Source organism: Ambystoma mexicanum, chromosome 2q, assembly GCF_040938575.1.
Source record: "Ambystoma mexicanum isolate Mex_15411 chromosome 2q, UKY_AmexF1_1, whole genome shotgun sequence".
NCBI lineage: Eukaryota > Metazoa > Chordata > Amphibia > Caudata > Ambystomatidae > Ambystoma > Ambystoma mexicanum.
Window position 1 is genome coordinate 460,988,326 of NC_090924.1, and position 22,387 is coordinate 461,010,712.

At 45.7% G+C, this 22,387-nt stretch overlaps 1 protein-coding gene across 1 annotated transcript in view; it reads left to right on the forward strand.

Annotated features, from left to right (window-relative positions):
• LOC138569526 (rho guanine nucleotide exchange factor 3-like) overlaps window positions 1-22,387 on the forward strand; it is a 388,611-nt gene that overhangs the window by 112,482 nt on the left and 253,742 nt on the right. The window contains exon 2 of the mRNA XM_069647576.1: window positions 11,217-11,274. Within this exon, the coding sequence (XP_069503677.1) occupies window positions 11,217-11,274 (58 nt within the window). The remainder of the gene's footprint in view (window positions 1-11,216; window positions 11,275-22,387) is intronic.

Sequence of the window (22,387 nt, forward strand, 5' to 3'; positions counted from 1 at the left end):
GTCTGACTCGAAGAGTAAGATGTCTGCAGATAGAAAATATGGGATTAATGAACTGGGGTTATTGGGTGCCTCTCTCCTCTTCCCTTTCTCTTCTCCTGTAGAACCCCAAAGGTTAACGCCCTCACCTTAGGTAAGTGAACGCCGAGCTCTCCATCTGCCTCGGGGCAGGGTGCCGTAACCAGTTTCTTCACTGGATAAGGGTGCAGGCCTCTTGACCTCAGAGGACTGCTGTCCGTCGTTAACTGCACGAACGGTAAGTTCTGGGCACTTCAAATGTCTTAAAAGTCTTTTGTAATGATATCTCTTGTTTTGCAGGGTTCCGGCGATGACGGATGGCGGGCTGATGAGAGTTGAGGATCGAACCCGCTTGAGGAATAGAAGCGCCTGGAAGCACGTAAGTAAGCGCTTGTAGCCTGCTTCACGATGCGCACTAACTGTCCCTTTTATCTTGCAGGTACAAGTTTGGAGCTTTAGAGAAGCTGAAGGGTGCTGGAATACCCACTGGATTCGGCGTGGGAAGGAGTAATGGCACGTGAGTAATAAAGTTGCCCAATGTCTTTAAACGCACCTTCTTTTGTCTTTCAGATGCGGGATGCAGCGCTGAAGGCCTCCGGAGCGTGCGAAGAGCTGGTAAGCTTTTGTCTTTCAGATGCCGGAATGCAGTGCGAAGACCTCCGGAGGATGCGAAGAGTAGGTAAGCCTTTGTCTTTCAGATGCCGGAATGCAGCGCGAGGCCTTGGTGACAGCCGATGGACCAGGTAAGAGATGCGCTGCCACTGAAGACCGTAGTGCTAACCTGTTCTTTCTTTGTCTTTACAGGTGCTGCTGAAGACTGGATTCATAGATGGTAAGCCTTTGTTCCCTTAGGCCCAGGATCAGAAGCAGAAGACACGATGAGCGTTCTGCTGCAGAGAATGCAGAATAACGCAAAGCAAGATTCATCCATCGGGTGTGGTTTAAATAGCCTCCTGTAGTGCTTAGGTGTCTCCTTCCACAGCCACGCCTAGGTAAGAAAAGAGTTCCTGCTTTCCAGAAGAGTTCCAGTGTTCTGAACCTAGGGAGTGGCTCCTGCCCCACCCAACAGGGAAAGTAGTCCCAAACAGAAGAGGATCAGGGGTTCAACTGGCAGGTAAGTAAGCAGCATGGTCTGCTGCAGGTAAGTCCACCCAAGCATTATGAGCCCGGCGCTTCCAGCGCTGGGACTGGGCATCTTTATGAGCCTGGTGCCACTGGCGCCAGGACAGGGTCAAAAAGGTCCCAATTGGGACTGGCTGGCACTCGGAACCGGGGTTATGGGTCTGCTTCCAAGGGAGTCGGGCAAGTCCTGATCTTTTGGAAGCAGAGATCATGACAGTCCCCAGAATTTGTGACTCGAGGTACCGACGAGGTCAACTACAGTATTTGGTCGAGTTGAAAGGGTATCCTCCCAGTGAGCGCACCTGGGAACCTGTGTCAAATATGAATGCCCCCCGGCTGATACGAAGATACCATCTCATCCATCCAGACACCCCAGAGGAGCTGGGTTTCGGAGGAGGCATACTGTCATGAACCACCGCCTGCTCCCATTCTGGACTTCGTGGTCCCTGACCCATAGAGGACTGAATTCTGTGATCCTTCCAACATGGCCCTTTGGTGCGGAACACAGCTTGCCAGTCTTTACGCGCTACATTCGATATTCTACAAAGCAGACACATCCGCGGCTCTGCGCGTCTCAACGCTACCGCTCGGAGCAGTCTGACGTGTGTTGCCGAAGTTCACTCGCAACTTCCATCCTAGTCCTGTTTCCCCGATTCCTTTAATCTACTTCCTCCTTTTCCTTTCCTTGAACTTACTTACTATTCTTTCGGGATCCTCGCCTGCACTCGAGTCACGGCGTTCCGTGCCTCTGAGCTCGGACTTAATCTCCTTCCTGGTTGTTAGGCAGAAACCTGTGCAGTTCCCTTGGGGACCACTGCAAAAGATTTAGGACTACAGGTGTTGGCAGTAAACCCACTTGGTAGCAGTCTGCACCACCCAGATTTACCTGGTAGCTGTGGCTGAGCAGTCAGACTTCCCTCAAGAAGAGTTAGGCAGTATGCAAAGTATACACAATAGGCACTCAGATACAATAGCACAAGCAAACACTGACCAGAGCTTTGGTATCAAGGTATATAATTATTTATTTAAAAACACACTGATTGAAACACTCCAGCACTATTATTGTAAATCACTCTCAACACAGTTACTATTGTTATATATACATCCCATATTCCTTATCAGACAAGTCTTAGTTAACACCACTTATTTCCAGACAGAGGTGAGCGCTTAATTATAGATGGCACTCCAATAAGTTAACGAAAAAGGGAGGGAAAAAGGCAGAATGTAGGAAAATACACCACACTAATATTTAGGAACTCTTAAACAAGGCAGGAAAGTCAAAAGTTACTTGTGAGCCAAAGTCCATAGGCCGGGCCCACTCTTGGAGAGAGCAGGGCACAAATGCACTCAAGATCACACAATGACAACAGGCTTAAAAAGTCTTGCAGGGAGTTCAGAAAGGTTTTAGTTAGGCTCAGAAAAGTTTAGCCAGGGTGTCCCAGGCTAACCCAGGTTCGAAAGCCGGGGGCTAAATCTACCCCGTACAGTGGGTTGCAAGGGAAGCCAGGCGGAACACGGTACCTTATGTGGAAAGGATCCTCCAGCGGGGGCTGTTGTTCCTGGCAGCGGGCGCAAGTCACGGCGTCGTCCAGAGGAAGAGAAGATCTCGACGTGGAGGAAAGATGAAGGCCGTTGCACTGCCAGGGAAGAAACCAGCCGCGGAGTTTTCCGGTTAAAGGTACTACCCTTTGATTCGCGGTAGTGGTAAAACGTGGTATCCCGGTTGCCGGGGTGCTTGGCACAGGCAAGGCGGCCACGAGATGCTCCAGGAAGCGAAAAAGGAAGCAGACTGGTTATCCCCACCAGTCGAAGGAAGAAGACTCCGGGCTGGAGATCTCCTCTGTCTTTGGGAAAAGTGGTGAGACGGTTCAGCAGGGCTCCACCGGTGGTGTCGTCGTAGCAGGTCGGCTCAGCTTCTCCCTCATCGGATTCTTAGGTCCTGTGACGACTTCTGAAGTTCCAGCCCTGCTTTTATGCAGAAAACCCCCATTCACTCAGCCTAGCTGTCACTCAAACATGCTAAGTGATGAGCCGGCCGGCTCACCACTTGGGCCAATCAGGACAGAGTGCGACTTGAGTTGCCTAGGCAACTCAGTCCAGGGTGCCTAAATCCCCCTCCACCCCTGCTAAGTACCCCAGACAGAGTGGCACCACTTTGGAGGGCTTCTGTGGAGAAGCCCGCCAAAAAGTGGAACAAAGGGCTCAACTTGGGTTGGAGTCACAGAAGCGAACACAAACGCCATTTTAGAACCGAGTTCTAGCAAAAAATACCAACCGGAGAATTAATATTAAATAAATAAACCGGCGGTATGTTCGAGGCTATATGAATTAAATAATTAAAGTTAGTAGCCTCGAACAATGGGAAATCCCATAGAGATATATTTGCGGTCGAATATAAAAAGTAGTATCCACTGCCACCAGCCAAAACTCGATCAGGGGGGACGGAGACATGCCCCCTCGACTAACAGACCCCGGGGCAATCGAATTGCCCCGGCCAGTACGTCCACAATATGATGGTTTGTACTGGTTCTGTTCAGAATTTGAGACTAGTAAAGTCAATGGTGACTTTACATGCCCTGGGAAACAGTAGTCAGTCCCAGGGTATTGAGTCTATATTGGGGGGTCGCTATGACACCCCTGTGTTACTGCACTGAGGGTGCTGTGTAACACACATCACAAAAACACATGAAGCCCTATGGAGTAAAAGACCCCATAGCCCATTAAGCACATCGAGAGTGAAAGAAACACACTCAAACCATGCCCAAGAGTGAGGGTAAAAGAGTCTCACTCTTGGCAGGAGAAAAAAATAAACCCCAAAAATCCAGCAAAGCTGGTGGGGGACTCACTAGGTTAGGAAATTCAGCCTAAACAGAGAATTCTCCCTAACACTGGTTCCTGGTACTGGACATCCGGCTGCCTGCTGGAGTAGGACCACTATCCCACACTGGAACTAGATGACCAGCACACGAGTCTCTACAAATCCCAGACCTTGTGAAATAAATCTTCAAAGAAGGTCGCAAGCAAGGAAAGACAGGTTAGAAGGGGAGAGGCTTGTGACCCCCAGGCTATTGAGAGGTTATCACGAAACGCTGAATGTTATTGATGCTTTTTTAAATTAACTTTGTATTTAATGTTTAGTGTGAGGGCCATACATCTTGTTTTAGAGTGTTTCCCTTTAGTTTTGATTAGGCAGGGAAATCCTCAGCAGAGTAGGGATAGTGAGGCATTTAATGTAATGTATACTTGAATAAAATGGCATGTTTTGAAAAATCATCAAACATTTGTCCGCCTTGCATTGCTGACCCCTTACATATGGTATGAGGGGTGGGATTGGAGTCAATTGATATACATTGGGGAAGCCCCAAATTTGAAAAGCTGAGTAAAAGAGCTTCTACCCCCACTATAGCTACGAAACTTTCTATTGGGTTTGATGTTTATATAGCAGTAGGGGATAGTTGATTCAACCATGGAAAAGAGCTTTGATCTCCACAGATTTTATTATTATTCCCCCTAACGGTACTTATGTCTGCCTTACCTCCTGGTCAGTCATGGTGGTATGGCTTAGACTACTGGCAGGGGTGATTGATTGGGGCTGTAAAGGAGATGTTAAAGTGTTAATGCAAAATAATGGAACGAAGGCATAAGAAATCAAAGCTGGAAAAACAATAGCACAAAGTATATTAGAACGTGCTATGTTCCCAAAGCTTAAAGAAGTCAAGAATTGTGAACAAGCTGGAAGGGAAACTCAATAGTTTGGAGAGGCAGATTTAGAACCAAAAGTAGCAGTACCTACAGATAACGAAGAAGAAATCATTCCTGATTTAGCTTGTGCCCAACATAATGATCCTTTGCTGACAGAACTTTTTAATCAGGTAACAAGTGAAGAAGAAGGTAGAAAGAGATGTAGACCATTTGTTTTCTCCAAAATAATGGGTTGCTGTATAGAGGAGATCTGGATCCCTTTGGTAAACTCAGAACTCAGATTGTGATACTTAGCAGTCATAAAGACATTGGGCGTCATTACGGGTTTGGCGGTAGCCATGCCGCTATTGGCAGCATGGCTGCTTCCAAAACCGGGTCCAGGTCCGGGTTCCCTGAATGGGGAATTACCTGGCCATTCCGAGTTAGGAGGGCCCGGTAATTCCTCCCTCAGAGAACTCGGGCCCGGACCTTCACCATTCCCATTCTAACCCCCAGAGGGCTCAATGGGAATGGGAGAGATTACGACCGGCCCGTTGTTAGCTCCCTGGTCCCTTCGTGGGACCCGGTAACAACGCCTGGTTTTACCAGGCGTCCTTCCCGGGTCCCGCGAGGGGACCTCGTAATCAGGCAGAATGGGAATAAAGGGTCTGCACCTATTAGCGGACCCCGTTAACCCATTCCGCCTGACTTGTAATGAGGCCCATTGTACCGGAGATGGTTCATGCTCATTTGACTGGAGGATATTTGGGAATAACTAAAACCCAGGTCCAAATTGGGAACAGATTTTATTGGCCCAGTATGTATGCCGATATCCAAAAGGTACATATGTACTGTGGAGCTTTGCCAAAAGACTAGTACCAAAATGCCTCCTGCTGCTCATTTACAACCATTGCCTATTATTGATGTTCCTTTTTCCCAAATTGGGATGGACATAGTAGGACCATTAGAAACATTGAAATTGGGTAATAAATAAATCCTATTTATTTTAGATTATGCAACCAGATATCCTGAAGCTTTCCCTTTAAGGAATAATACTTCCCAACAAATCTTAAAGCATCTTTTTCCATTTTGTTCTCAAACTGGATTACCAAAATAAATGAAAACTGACCATGGTTCTACTTTTATGAGCAGACTCATGGCTGAGGTAAAATATATTCTTCAAATTAAAACCCTGAGAGCCTTGGTTTATCATCCCCAGACCGATGGGTTAGTTGAAAGGTTTAACTGAACTTTAAAGCACATTTTAAAGAAATTGGATGAAGCAGACGGAAAGAACTGGGATGTAATGATACCACAGGCCCTGTTTGCCATCAGAAAAACTCCCCAATCATCTACTGGAGTATCTCCCTTTGAGTTGTTATATGGAAGAGCACCCCAAAATGTGGTAGACATGTTGCAGGAAACCTCGGAAGAGATGGAAAGAGCCACTATCCCCTTATCCCAAGTGGCCTAAACGCTAAAAGATCAAATGGCAGCAGTAATGAAAATAGTTAATCTAAATATGGTCAAAGCTCAGGAACAACAGAAAGAATGTCATGACAGGAAGGCGTTGATGAGATCTTTCTCCATAGGACAGAAAGTCTTGGACCTTCTTTGCTCATTTGATAATAAGATGCTATCTAGATAGCATGGTCATTATGAAGTTCTTGAACAGATGGGACCATACAATTACGAAATATGACCACCTGATCGGAAAATCAAAATCTATATATATCATAACAATTTACTCAAAGAGTGGAAATAATCTATGGAAAAAGATACCTCTATCATGCTAACCATCTGTTATCAGAAGAGAACAAGGATAACCAGCTAAATTCGCAGGAGCTATCCCAAAATCAATAACAGGATTTATTGGGCCTATTAGAATGGTTCCCCGATCTGTTTAAACCATAGCCAGGGAGAGTGAAAGGAGTATACCATTATATGTACTCTTCCAGGAAAGGTGGTACATTAAAATCCTTACTGCATTACGGAAAGCAGAAAACAAATAATTCAGGAAGAATTAGAAACTATGTTAAATGCCGACATTATTGAGCCATCACAAAGTCCCTGGTCCTCCTCGATTGTCTTAGTTGCCAAAGCAGATAACTTCTGGAGATTTTGTTTAGATTTTGGGAAAGTGAATGATGCGTCTCATTTTGATAGTTATTTCAGGCCCACTATAGACAATCTGATTGATACATTGGGAGATGCCAAATACCTTTCTACCATTAATCCAGCTAAAGGCTATTGCCAGGTACCTGTTAATCCAACTGATTAACCCCAAACTGCTTTTTGTACTCCCCTTAGGTTATTCCAATTTAATGTACTACCTTTTGAATTACAGGGGGCCCCTGCTACTTTCCAAAGATTGATGGATCAAGTTTTAAGACCCTTTTCATCTTTTTGTGGAGCCTATATTGATGACATCATTGTATAGAGTAAAACCTGGCTTGAGCATATGTTCCATCTATACCAGGTTACCAGAGCATTGAGGAAAGCTGGACTAATGGCTAACCTAAACAAATGGCGCTTAGCAAAACCTGCCCTCCCAAAACAAAGAAAGTGTTACAAGCTTTTCTGGGTCTTGTGGGTTACTATCGAAGGTGTATTCCAAATGTTTCCTCCATCTCTAGTCCTCTCACTGACAAACTTTGCAGTCCACAGAAATTGAAGTGGCTACCAGAAGATCAAAAATGTTTTGAGAACCTGAAACATGTATTATGTAGTGACCCTGTTTTGAAATTGGCAGATTTCAACCAACCTTTTATTTTGTAAACAGATCCTTCCCATATTGGTTTAGGAGCAGTATTATCTCAGTTCCATGATGGTATAGAACATCTAGTCCTCTATATAAGTCCAAAGTTGTTTGATCGGGAAAACAACTATGCCACTCTAGAGCTGGAAGCCCTTGCCATGAAATGGGCAATCACACACTTGAAATACTATTTAACAGGAAGAAAGTTCAGATAAAGTCCTGATCATAATCCTCTTAAATGGTTAAGCTCGCGGAAACATACCAACACTAGAGTCGTGCTGGTTTTTAGATGTACAGTCTTATTGCTTCTCAGTGGAACATCGGAAAGGCAAAGAACAAGGTAATGTTGATTTCCTTTCCCGATTTCCCCTAGAGGCTGGGGAAACCATCAACATAAGGGGAAGGTTATGTGATGAACCAGTCATGATTCCTCCCAGAAACCTGGCCTGGGACCCTTCTCATGTTGCCAGGGAAAGGCAGACACTTCCTGAGCCTGACCCTGGGGGTGGTGTACTGCAGGTGGGGAGATGACAGACCAGTAAGACTGGGAAACCCCATGTTTACCTTTCCCCGTAATGCGACACTTTTGATGGCTGTTTGCTAAACAGCAGACGTTAAAAGAAATAACTTTGTTGTTGGGGACTACAAGTCCCATAATACCATGAGTACTGTGTCGAGGAGGAGGACTGAAGAGCCATGCCTTAGTAGTAGTTAGGCAATTAAGCCTAACATCCCACACCTGAAGAAACCTGGGAGGCATAAAAGGCCCCCTCAGGTGCAGGCAATGAGAAGGAGCTGGAATTGTGGCTGGAGTGAGCGTTGTAATAGCAGAGGCAGACAGAAGAAGACAGTGAAATGCACACTTGAAATACTATTTAACAGGAAGAAAGTTCAGATAAAGTCCTGATCATAATCCTCTTAAATGGTTAAGCTCGAGGAAAGATACCAACACTAGAGTCATGCGCTGGTTTTTAGATGTACAGTCTTATTGCTTCTCACTGGAACATCGGAAAGGCAAAGAACAAGGTAATGTTGATTTCCTTTCCTGATTTCCCCTTGAGGCTGGGAAAACCATCAACATAAGGGGAAGGTTATGTGATGAACCAGTCATGATTCCTCCCAGAAACCTGGCCTGGGACCCTTCTCATGTTGCCAGGGAAAGGCAGACACTTCCTGATCCTGACCCAGGGGGTGGTGTACTGCAGGTGGGGAGATGACAGACCAGTAAGACTGGGAAACCCGATGTTTACCTTTCCCCGTAATCCCACACTTTTGATGGCTATTTGCCAAACAGCAGACGTTAAAAGAACTAACTTTGTTGTTGGGGACTACAAGTCCCATAATACCATGAGTACTGTGTCGAGGAGGAGGACTGAAGAGGCATGCCTTAGTAGTAGTCAGGCAATTAAGCCTAACATCCCACACCTGAAGAAACCTGGGAGGCATAAAAGGCCCCCTCAGGTGCAGGCAATGAGAAGGAGCTGGAATTGTGGCTGGAATGAGCGTTGTAATAGCAGAGACAGACAGAAGAAGACAGTGTGTTGCCAATCATTACAGAAATGGGAGAACCAGAGGGAATCCGGAACATTGATACAGCAGATTTCACCTGCTTGTTCCGAGAGGGTCTCATTCCCTCAAATGCTGAGTTGCAGAGGCTGAGTAGCAGAAGGCGTGCAGGAAGACTGCCTTTCCCCATGTGAGTCTGATTGTGAAGATTGCCGTGCCAGAGTGTCGGAGACCGAGGTGAGGAGCTGCAGGCAAGCTGTGGGTCTCAGGAGCAAGAAGGGCTCCTTTGTTGAGTGGCCCGACTGGAGACACCTACAATGAAGAAGGGTGTGGGTCCCCGTGAAGCCAGAAGCAGTAGAAGTGGTACCCAAAGCCAGTGGGAGCTGTGCAACCCGCAGAAGAAGGATTACAGAAGCCGGTGAGTCAAACCTGGCATTCTGATTCCTTACACGAGCACTGCCAGCAACAGTATCCAGTCCTATCTTCACTCGCGTATAGAAAGAAGCAAGCTGAAGTTGTTTGTTAAACCCTTTGATAATGGAACAATGAGAAAGTAGCACTTGTGTGTGATCACTAATATCCTTTCTCACTTGTGTGAAGAGCAAACACTACAGAAAGCCATTGTCGAATACTTAAACGTTATAAACTATATAAAGTGGTTGCGTGTGCCTAATTTTACTTTCTCAGGAAAGAGTAACTTTTTACATCTTTATTCACACCAACGTTAAATGCTTAATAGGAAGTAAAGCATTTAAACTGTGTTTCTACCATTGAAGAGATTGCAAGCATTACCCAAGCCAAGAGTATTCTCCTATTAAGCCTGAAAGCAGTTTCTGTTAAAGCCAGAAAACCATCTAATTAAGACTGTTAGCCTACAGACAGTATAGCGGTGCCTAAGATACAAGTGTGCTAACATTATCTGTAGCCAAGAGAGTGGCACCTTCTGGGTAATTATTTTGGCTAACAGTTGACAGAGAGATGAAGACAAAGTTGGGGAAGGGAAACTTACTGGTGATGAATATTATTTGAAGTTGTTTGGTAGGTGTTGTTTGGTTATGTGCCCAGAGGGCCATTCTCACCCAGTTTCTGCCCCTCCCCACTCAAAACACCTCCTCATGGGAACTCCTTGAACTTTCTTTAATCAAGCCTTACCATCAAATATTGCACTCTAAGTGTCTGTTATTATAGAAGTGAATCTATGGTAATTAAGGAAACGTCATACCGGCGCATAAGACATTGGGCCTCATTATGGGTGTGCCGGCCTGGAAAAATTCTGGTAATTCCGGCGGGAAACTGGCAAACTTATAATCAGAGCAAATGTCCACAAGGTGAGCGCCGACGCACAAACAGCGCATCAGCACTCTGCACCGGCCCTCACCTTTTATTGAATCAGCTCCAGTGTAACTTTGCATTTTCCCGCGATGGAAGTCTGTGGATGATATGAGGTGGCTAATCAATGCACACAAAGAGGACATAGGGCCTCATTACGAGTCACCCGGTATGGAAATAACGGTGGCGGTAAACCCGCCGCCACCGTTGTTTCCATACCGGATGATCTCGAGTCCTGCAGGCGGAGGTGTCATTCGCGCCAGGTCTGACCTGCAGGGTTTAACACCGCCCGCCTGCAGGCGGACGTGGAAACCCCAGCACCATCACGAGGTGATGCCGGTGTTTCCATGGTCCCCATTCCCATTGAGTCCTTGAGTCCTATGGGACTCAATGGGAATGGGGATTTACCGAATTCCGCCTCTGGAATTCCCGGGACACCGGGGTTGTAATGACCTGGTAATTCCGGGAATCACGGGGGGCGGAATGGTAATACGAGTCCGGCGGTAATCGAGCCGGAAAAACCGGCATGTTACTGCCGGACTCGTAATGAGGCCCATAGAGTAAGGCGGAGGTCAGGAAGTATATGAGGGGCACACACTGCTTTAATATGGTTGTCATCCAACACAGAACTGGTGTAATAGCTTTTTATGTGGGTGTTGGGTGCGGGGGCGGGAGGGTGTGTGTGTGTGTGTGTGTGTGTGTGTGTGTGTGCGTGCGTGTGTGTGTGTGTGTGTGTGTGTGTTGTTTTTTTTACACAAATATAAAAAGCTGGCTGATCAATTTGTTTTTGTCTTTTCCTTTTCAGGTCTCCGGTGCAGCGAGAGAGATCGTACACCACGGGTTCCCTTTCAGACTGTTCTGGGGTGAGACCACTTTCTATTTCTCACGCTGAATGTCATGCATGAAACACTGCTGCTTTTTTAACACAGGAACAGGATAGGCTACAAGTGACAATACAAGTGAAGGTCAAGAAATATTACTGCAAGCTTAATTATCCCCTGTATGCACACACACACGGAGCTGGTATTGTGTAACTGACCTCCTCCCTGCAAAGTCGGTTGTCTCTTTATTTATCCCGCACTGGGGAGTTGTTCGTCATAACATACGTCCTAACCCATAGCAACACAACATTTTACGGATCCGATGTATAGTCTCTTAGCTTTGCTTGGACTTCCTAGCACTCCCTTCGGGGCAGTTGAGCCATGTTCCTTGACTTTAGTTGACATTTTTCTTCAACATCCTGGAAGACTTTTGCTGCCTCAGCACCTTTGGCCACAGTGCTGATTGCCAAACTCGGTAGGCGTTGACCACTACAGGCCACACCATATCCCTCTTCACGAACCTTGGCTGACCTCTTGCCCAGATTCACCGCTGGCCTCCTTAACTTGCAAAACCAGCTGCAGTTCCTATTCACCTGGGAGTGACTATAAATACTTTTCGCTCCATTACCATCCTGGGAGTGGGCTCGAAGGAGCTTGTGTCACACAAAGCAAGTGCAGGCGAGCACTCGGTCTCCCAACTCAATCGGTGTGTCATGGAGTCTTCTGATGCTTTCTTCCGATTATTGTCCAACTGCTTTTAATGGGTCAGTGCCACACCAGTCACCACCATACACCTGGATTCGCATTCTGGGATAAATAACTGTACTTTCCTATTCCAGAAGTCCTCGACTGGAGCTACCCCAGTGCGTTATTGGGTGCCATCTTGTGCACCATTAGGAAAGACATTAGGGCCGCTTCTAGTGAATCACCTTTGCAGTCCTGAACTTCTCATAAAGCGTTTGACGTCCCTGTTGCCTTGCGGTCAGCAGAGGCTGATTTGCTTTTAGGGTTATTTTGTAGAAGCAAACATAGTCCTTGAAGCCCTTACTCTGGAATGGTGGCCCGATATCAGAACCTAATGGTGACCCCTGTGCTGCAAACAGCTCTAGCATAGTGTAAGGAACAGCAAGGTTTTATCAATTCCGGGTGAACGATACCCCTTTGCACACATATATATCTATCTGACTGCACATTCTTTTTAAAATCAGCAAGTGATCTACGACTTGGGGACCACACACTTCCTGGAAGGTCAATAAAAGAATAACGGTCTTGCGACCCATGGGAAATAGTTCCTCTTAGAAATGTGGACCCAATGTTTTTCGAGACACTGACTTGTCACGACTATCACCAAGCAGCACGTGGCCAATAGCAAATTCAGCACAGCATCAGGGACAGCATCCCTACCACCCGAACCCCGGATGGACAGAAGACACCACCACTCCACACCCAAGGACGGAAGCCTGCACATGTCGTGAGGGCTACCCCAGAAGAAATAACCACTGAGGCCACACATTAAATGATATGAAAATAATAGAAAGCTTCCACAAAAAATAGTGGACCACGTGAAGTGTTTTTGTGTGTGAAAACCATGTTTTAATTAACACTTCAGGTTGAATTGCAAACTACAATCCAGTTCTCCTGATTGTGCTTTTGTCTTCTTTCCCACTCCACACCTCTAGCCTGATGTAATTGCTATTGCAACTGCTATTGGTGTTTATATTGCTCCCATGGCTAGGCCATCTAAGCCCTGTGCTTCAAAACAATCAGCGTTCCCATAGGTTTGACTACATAGACAGCAGAGTTTTGAGTCTCTTTCTGAAGTCGAGAACGTTATTAGAATCTATAAGTTTGTGGGGGAGTTCATTACAAAGCTTGATGGTATCTTTTTTCCTCTTCCAAATAGCATTTTGAGTTCTTTCATTTGCGGCTTTGCCTGGTAATATTGCATTGATCACTTGCATTGAGCAAAAAGCTGGCTTTTAATTTCTGAAAAGCCTCTCATCCTCTCTGCTGCTATAACAGTTTTAAGGAACAGAGGGGCACCCCCACATCTCTGTCAAACATTATAAAAAATACTGGATGGATATACCCCAAACTAGTCAAGGAAATTAAGTCAATTCTTTGTGCCCAAATTGTTTCTTATTTGATCCAGATCTGGCAAGTAGCTTTCACTCTATGGTCACAACAGTAAAGACAGACACAAGTGATCACAGTTCAAGGTTGTTTATTAAACTGTATAGGTAGGATGGAAAAATGCCTAGTCTAAACCTAGATCTAAGATGGGAGCAAGCTTTGACCATCAAACAATAATAAGGCAGTCCGAGTGGCGTCTTGTCAAAATAAAAGGGCCTATACTAAAAAACCTTGCCAGTCCTTACACTAAATACAAAAAGAAGTGTGGGATAATGTTCATAAGAAAGAAGGAAGTGTTCCCACACAATAAGTGAGGATGCGGTAGTCTGGGTCTCCCTTCCTCACGTTTTCAGCATGGTACAAGGTAGGATTCTGGAGCACAGCACATGCTCGAGCTTCCCCGGCACGAGCCAACAGTTCCGCTCTCAGCAATCACAGCCTTTGGTGGGTAAGTCTCTTTTCTACAAAAGGTCTCTTTCCTCTGCGGACCTGATGGGTTTCAAAATAAACAAAGGTTCCTTTCTGTGTGTGCTTTCAGTGATGCCTTTTCACCCCTGGCTCCCCCTCTTCCGGACCATGTCATCTGTATCATTCACAAATCTTTATGTCTTTTTAAACAGTTCACTGGGAACATCCCTCGCACTGGTTCACTTTTATGAACACACTGTATAGTGAGACTTGCGGATTCGCCCCTTGCTTATCGACATCCCTCCTTTGGGTTCACTCTTGCCAACTTTGTCATCAGTTTTACGGGGCGGGATTCACTTCACTTAGCTTCACAATCATCTGTAGGTCAAAGATTTTCGACTGTACATAGGATTTTACTGGACCCCTGTATGATCACTTTGAGCGCCTTTCTCGGCTTTCCCAAGGCCTTCTGGTAGTGGTAGTTTCAACAAACGGGTAATCGGCCACAGTTTCCTGATGGAGGACCCACATGGTGCCGGACTCCTCTGTTGCTGGTTTTCCCCCTTTTAGTAGCAATAGTTCTTTATGCTTTCACAGTTCAATTATCCGCTTGCTACTTTTCGTTCAACACAGTTCGGTTTCTTATCGGCTCTCCCTCCGATTCTCCGGCTGTGATTATCAGTGGAGGAGGGTCTTGTGTACCATTGACATCTGCTGCAACACACGCTGGCTATTGTTGGCGGTTTTACGATTCCTTGCACAGAGGTTTCGCGTGCCTTGGTTGGAAAGGGCAAGGTCACTTCTCTCCTTGTCGTCCTCTGTCCCTGTGGGGAAGGCAAAGGGCCGTCAGGTGTGTGCGGTTTTGGTCAATTGCCTGACTTTCCCTGACTCTTGTGTTGGGACATGTCTGGTAAACGGCTCAGCTGTTAGTCCTTCATCCTTCATGATATGCGAAAGTGTTCACGTCGGAAAAGGGGGAGGGGGTAGAGTGTTTGCAGAAAAAGGGCTATAAGAAGGGGTATACCACGTCTCACATGTCAGTGTCCCACTTCCACTCCCCGAGGTACCCCATCCAGGTGATCCTCCCTCACTGGCCCACCCCCAGGAACTGAATCCAATAGCGATGGCCGTGTCCTGGCCACCTAGATGACAGACCCCCCCGGGGACTAGTAAGGGAGACACCTTTAGGTTTCTCATAATAGACAGTCAGGTACTGTTCGCCCTCCACTCTGCAATGCATACACCACCCCTCTGTAGCCCATTTTGGCTGAATAACAGAGGCCAGACCATATATTCTTATTGTGGCATGAAAAGTCAGCAGTTTATTCTTACATATTTCACACCATAATTTCAAAACAACACATTAATATTTATAATAACTTTAATAACCCAGACGATAAGAAACACCTTTTTGCTCATTCTTCGTCACCCACAACTCCCGTTTCCTTTTTCTCTTTATTTATTTCCAGTCAGCTCTCTTTTCTCCTTATCAATTCTTTTACTAGCATACTTAGGTCTCACTCCCCGAACCTCCCTGAGCATCCTGCTCTGGGCGAAACACATTGGCAGCCACCACTGTTGGGCTGCTGGGAATGCTGTTATGCTTTCCTTCCACCAGCCCAGGCTCGAAGCTGACAACCACAGTGGGTGCATCTACTTTTCTGACCTTGACACCCCCCTCTGTGCTAGGCTAACAGGTGGCAATGCACTGCTGGTCATCTCTACCCTCAATCAGGAGGTTTGTTTTTGCACTGCGTGATTGCCTGAGGAACCTCCGGTGATAACAAAATACATACATTAGACAACCTGCCAATTGAAGACATGTTAGGGTGGGCTGGGTGTTAGAGATTTGCTCCAGGCTGACATAGGGGGATCGAGTGTGGAAAGAGAATGCTCCCCCAGCATAGCCCCTACATATAGAGGCCCCAAAGGGGGCTCTGTCACCCATGGAGGTACAAAGTTTCCCTTTGCCGTCCCATCCTGGGACTGCCCAGGGCAGGAGCATTCCTCCCTTTCCTGCCCCAGAAGTCTTTTATTGCCTTATTTCCACTTCCTGAAGGGTCACTACCCCAGTGACCCCTGCTCCCTGTGCCTTCTTCCTGTATAAGACGGCGGGGTGGGGTGGGCTTGGCCCCTCCACCTTGTTAAATCCCAGGCACCCTCAGCCCCTCTGGGCCATGACTGTGGCTTCCAGAATCTGCACCACCACCATGGCCACTGTTGGCAGCACATACTGAGAAAATTCATCCAGCACTACCACGAAGCAATGCGTGTGCAGCACCATACCAAAATCTATACTGGCCTGGGGCAGTGGTATTCTGAGGGCAACAATTAGAGCTGGGCGTGCCACCTTGACGGATGCTTGACCCACAGGTAGCCAGGAATGAGTTGACTTCTTTCTCCAGGTCGAGAAACTAAACCTTTTCCCTCAGCCTTGCTTCGATTTTACTCGCACCCAGATGTACTGAATAGGCCACCTGTGTCATGCACGGGAGGAGCTCGGGGGGAATGACTACTATGAAGTCATGGAGTAGGACCCCTTCTGAGCTCATTTGTAGAAATGCTTGTGCCGACACCGTCCGATGGCTGTGTGCTCTGATGACTTTTTGCTACTGGCCTGCCTGCAGTTATTCCTCAATCGCCTGCACACCTTTTTGTCAGGAAGTGGCTAATACCATATTCTGCTGGGGAATTGTCTTGGGGATGGATGTCCTTTTTATCAAGTGCATGAGCTCCTCAGCTTCCTCATCAGCAGCGGGGTTCTAGGGTTTGTTGGCAGTTTCAATAATAAAAGTATACATATAAAGAAAAAACAATGCACAGGCAGAAAATATTGCAACTGCTCCAATGCATTTTGAGCAATTGTGCGTCCTCCGGGAATCATTCTGCCTGCTTGTATTGCCTCTGATTCATAGAAGGGACAGAAGGCCCTCTGCCCGTCCATATCGGGAATCCTACTACTTGACACAAGTAATTGATAACATTTTGGGATCCAGCTAAGTTTCTTGCTAAAATACAGTGATCTGTAGTAGACAAAACAGATCAGATTAACTTCTAATCTCACAACTTCATTTTTAATGAATAAATAATTTGATTGCAAAAAATATAAATTACCATCTTCAAAGTTCATTTATATATCACTGTAACTTTATGTTCAACTTTATCACGAGTACATCCACATCATACTAGTCATGCATCCTCTTATTCACTCAGTCTCATCCCACCATCAGCTGTAAACATTATACATACATCTGCCCTTTTTGATTAATAGGGCTTCACACTGACAATTTGTTTTTCATATCACATTGCACCTCATTGCTTTCTACCAATTTGTCTATTGCTTAACAACAAAAAATGTCATTGACACATGTTTCAGCCAGACTATATGAGCCCTTTATTGTGGCCCTTTTGTGTTCCAGCCTTCTTCAGGACAATAGTGGATGCTGTACTCTGTTCCACTGCTTAAACTCGTGTGCACTCATGGCTATCTATAAAGCAAACCCAAATAGCTACTATTAAAAACAAGTTCTGTCGTCACTTCTCCATTTTGTCTTGAATAAATCACTTCACAATTTATGTCACATATCTATGAAAAGGAGGTACATACCTCAACCAGTTTGAGTTCTGGACCTCGCCTACTGCAATTCGTCATGGTCAGGTGACTGCATCACTTGAAAAATGAACACACCTAATGGTACACAGATACAGGGAACAGAAGAGAAAATGCCTGAATCTATCCTTACACAAGTACAACAGTTAATGTTCTATTGTGACTCCCATTGCTTATGCACCACTGAAGTTTAATTATGCCTCATATATGGGCTGTTTCCCCGTCTTCTGGATTGTGGTTAAAGGTTGCCGTCTGAGTAAGGATTTGATCTAAAAAAAAGTAGGGGAATTGTAATTCCTTTACATAGATTGGCTAACCTAACACTTTCTGTGTCTAATATTAAGCTCTGCTAAGGTCCTCGCTTACTTCTATTTTTGTGCTCTGATACCCAATATCTGGGCCATGGGCACTCAATGTGGCCTTCCCTTTCTTCTCCCTTGTGACGCTGTTCCCAGCTCTCCACTGCGTCTAAAAGAGCGAGATAGTACGCAACCCATGGTCCTATATGTTCAAAATGGTTTCCCCTATGTATTACATATTGGTTCATAACTACACCTCTCCTCGCTAGACCTATTCACTATGCTAGAGTGCCTGCTAGTTTGAATATTAACATATATATTACTCCAGTGCCCCTTTACATATTCTGTCATAGCTTCAAATGTTCTCACTGCACATATTCACTATCCTGCTAATTTGAATACAAACAATTATATTTCTCCAGTGCCCCTTTACATATTGGGATCATAAAATCACGTGTCCTTCCTGCACGTATTCACTATGTTGAAGTGCCTGCCAATTTTTATACAAGCCTGTCTCCAGTGTCCCTTTACTACGCGTGAATTGCTCATAACATCACATCTCGTCACTCATTATATTCGCTATGCTGGAGAATACGCTGAGTAACAAGATGTGATGGAGACAGGCTTCCGTATAAATAGTCTTCAACCCACTGTAGATTGGCTCTGAATTTGGCCAAATCTTACGGCGGGACTCACACAGGGCATGCATTATGAATGCCATATCAGGTGTAAGTGGTATACCATGGCTTCAGAATGTACATTTTATCTGGAAAAAGTAACGCAGGAAGCCACTTCACTGCCCAGTTATCATGGCCCGTAATATGGCAAATCAATTAAAGAGATGGTTTGTTGAGTACATACAAGAATTGCGTGACTTTAGTGAATTACAGAAAACATTTAACCGCAGTTATTTAATTCTATCTTCTGGCCTAAGTCAAAACTACCTATTATGGTCAAATCATGGTTATGACAGAAACGCCATTGCAAGGGCTAGATTTAACGGCCTTCACCTAAGAGCGGTTATGGCGAGATGGACAGTGCAACAGAAGAGCATCTTATGCAAGAACTCTAAACCTATTTTAAGGGAATTAGGTTTCAGAGAATACCGTCCTTAGACAGATATTTCATGCTAGGAAACAACTATTGTCATCTGAATCACTAACTCATCAGGAATTATTTTAGGTTAACAAATAGGTATGTATTTTTATTTGTACTAGGTTTACATTTTACATTTGATTTATTCCATACCTATCTAAAGGAGCTAAAGGTGCTCGTCTGTCGTCAGGAAGTCCCAAAGAAAGAAAAGTCCTCTGTCCAAACCTAGTTCTACCCTGACCCTACAACTAAGAAACTAAGAAACTAAACTTAAAAACAGTTGCTGGAGATTGCCTTGATTCGCCTGCTATAATAGTCTTTTCCAACGGCTTCTTTATAATATATTTATACTGGTTATTATTTAACTAGCAGAATCTTCAGTAATAGTGTCTCTTTATTTCTTAATTAACTCTCGTATTTCCTCTACAACATTCTTGGATTTGATATTCTCTTTAACAAAGCATTTAGGCCAACCTTCCTTGTGATACTTTCTTACTTGTTGGTTAGAGGTTTTAGACCTCTTACAGTCTATTGACCCGGGTTCACTCAGATTGGTTGTGGTTTCTGTCCACTTGATATTTTCCCACTTATGCATTCTCTCTTCATCGCCTCTTCCTGTACTTGACAAACTTGTCTGTCCTCCACTGTTACCAGACTTTATGTCACAGATTCATATCTTTGCAGCTTGTTGCTCATTTAATATTTTCCATTTGTTAATAGGTTCTCTTTTGGAACCTTCATAGACATCGCATACAGGATTATTCAATTGCCGCCTTCTCAGCTTTATAAAGGTCTAATTACATAGGTTTATATTAAGTAACTCTTCGTGAGTACTGGGATGAGTTCCTCTTCTGGTCTTCCATTTCCCCAGCGACCTCCCGCTTCTCCCATTCTCCCCATCATCTCTCTGCAGGCTGGGGAATGGTGTTTACTTGAGTGCTCTTCTCCGGGACTGGGTTTCTCCTTCCTTATCTTTGTTGCGCCCTCATCTCTGCCTTGTCCTTCTGCTGTATGTGGAGTGGGGGCGATTGGGTAGCTGCTCGCGTTCCCAATGACTTTTTCATTCTGCATGCTCGTTGGTCTCCCGTTCTCTGCTTCCCTTACACCATAAATGGGCTTTACTGCTTAGAAGTTACCTTCTCTGATGGTCTTAGCATGTTTGGTTGGGCGCCCTTCTCACCAGGGTAGAGATGTGGACTCACCACCACCTGCAGCAGGACTCTGCTTTCCTGTAGTGCAACGGTTCTCCCGTTGTTGGACACGCCAGGTCTCCACAGAGACAAGCATCTCTCCCTGGCTTGGTTATCAATGGAGGAGGGGCTTGTGTACCGTTGACATCTGCTGCAACACACGCTGGATATTGTTGGCAGTTTTATGATTCCTTGCGCAGAGGTTTTGCGTGCCTTGGTTGGAAAGGGCAAGGTCACTTCTCTCCTTGTCGTCCTCTCGGTTTGCACCGACTTTCTCCTCCTCTTGAACTTCTGTGCTGAGTTAGCTCTCTCAACGTTCGGTCTGCCTTACTCGTATTGTGCTCTCGTGCTCCACCTTTTATCCCTGTTTGGAAGAGAAAGGGCCATCGGGTGTGTGCGTGGTCAATTGCCTGACTTTGCCTGACCCTTGTGTTGGGAAATGTCAGGTAAAGGGCTTGGGTGTTAGTCCGTCATCCATCGTGATATGCGAAAGTGTTCGCATCAGAAAGGGATGTGGGGGGTAAAATGTTAGAGTATCCTACAGAGTAGGATCGAGAAAAGGTGTTGTATAGGATTACAGCCCTCATCCTAGGGGGTTGGGTAAATTCGGAAGAGTGAGATTGGTAGAGGTTGTGGGTTTCGGGAAAGAATAATCAGAGGGATGTGAAAAAAGAATGACCGGGAATATTCGGGTAGGTAATAGAAAACCAAAGATTCTGAGAGAGATTGTTTCTTACTGTAACGGGATTTGGGCTCTTAATTGGTTTACCAGAGGTGTAGGTAGGGGTGGGTGGATTCTAGTAAGGGAGCTTTATAGGGTTTGTCAAATTGAGAGGGGTGGTTGGATTTGGGCAAGAGAGATCTAGTCGGACGAAGGGAAGCAGATGTGGTAAAGCCGACAAAGGTCTCAGGGAACTCGTCCTCCTCCATTATAGTACCGCATCTCTCCTGGGGTATTTCCCTGAGCACAATCCCAGGCTCCCCTACCCAGGTGATCATCCTTCGCTCGTCCACCCCCAGGGTTGGGATCTGAAAGTGCCAGCCCTTCCCTGGCCACCTCAATAAGGGATTCCCGATGTCTACTTTGAAGACTACCCTCAGGTTCCTCACCGATGCCCCAAGGGCTGTCCATCTCTCTCTCATTTTGTTTCGACCCTCCACCCTAACCCAGGCATCCCTGACTCTGAGTAAGAAGATACTGAAGGTTAACCCCTACTGTTTAAAATCTGTCTTGTCCTGGTGTTGAGGACCTGAAGGCCAATTCAGCCTTTTCTATGTAAGGTTCCATCTGGGATTTCCTACCTCTCCCTACTCTATCCAATGGTTAGTTCTCTAATGGGATTTTGGCCAATGCTTTGCAGTAATGCTGCTTTGATTCACGCATTTTGTACCATTCCCACTTTCACCTCTTCCCATCTACTGTGACTACTCTTCTTACTCCCAACTTTCTCTCCTCAATCTGACCTCAACCTGTTGATGTTACTCCTCCTCCCACAGCTACTACTCCCTTCATTTCACTACAACTCCCTCCTCAACACTACAGCTCCATTTCTCAACACTTCTACTCCCCTCCTCCACACCACTACTCCCCTCCTCCATACCACTCATCCCCTCCTTCACACTACTACTCTCCTTCTCCACACTACTACTTTTCCTACTTTTCTCTGCCTCCCTCTAAAGTATACAAACACCCTTCTTTAACTCTGTACCATTAATTTCACAGCCACTCCTTACACTAGCCTTTCTGCACACTCACCACAGAAGTATGCACACTTGCAGTACTGTTACAAGTGTACATAGAGTCCCGTGACTCTATGGCACTCATTGCCTCTTGCCAGTGCATGGACGGGCACACGGCCCACGCCATGATGGCCACCACCAGGGTCGGCGAGTGGCCAATCATAAGATGGCGCTGATGTGCGCACACGCTGCAGCTTTATAAGAATCAACGTGACACAGGACGTCAGCATGGGAACACCCTGATCCATTCCAAAAAGCTAATCATTGCATCGCCACGATCTGTGAGTTCTATCTGTCACGTGCCAGAGATTAGCCGGTCACGTGACAAAGGAAATCAGGAAGGAGAATAAAGGTATCACCGGATCTGTCCGGGTTTATGCACAGTTAACAGTAGACGTGTTTTGTCTTCATGCGCAGCGACGCGCTGCACCATAACTGTCAAGCCGGGGTGTCAAAGGTAAGAAGCTTTTGCTAATGATATAATTAATGTCACATTGGTGACGAGGATGGTGAGAGCCGCGCGAGCGATCTACATGAACTGTAAATTTAAACAAACAAAGAAAATATGAAGTGAGAGGCCTATTGATCAACGGCAGAGCCACCTATTGACTGATGGCAGCATCGCGTATTAACACGCATGTGTGTTCAGAGCCTCACTTTCACACCCCCAACGTTCTGTG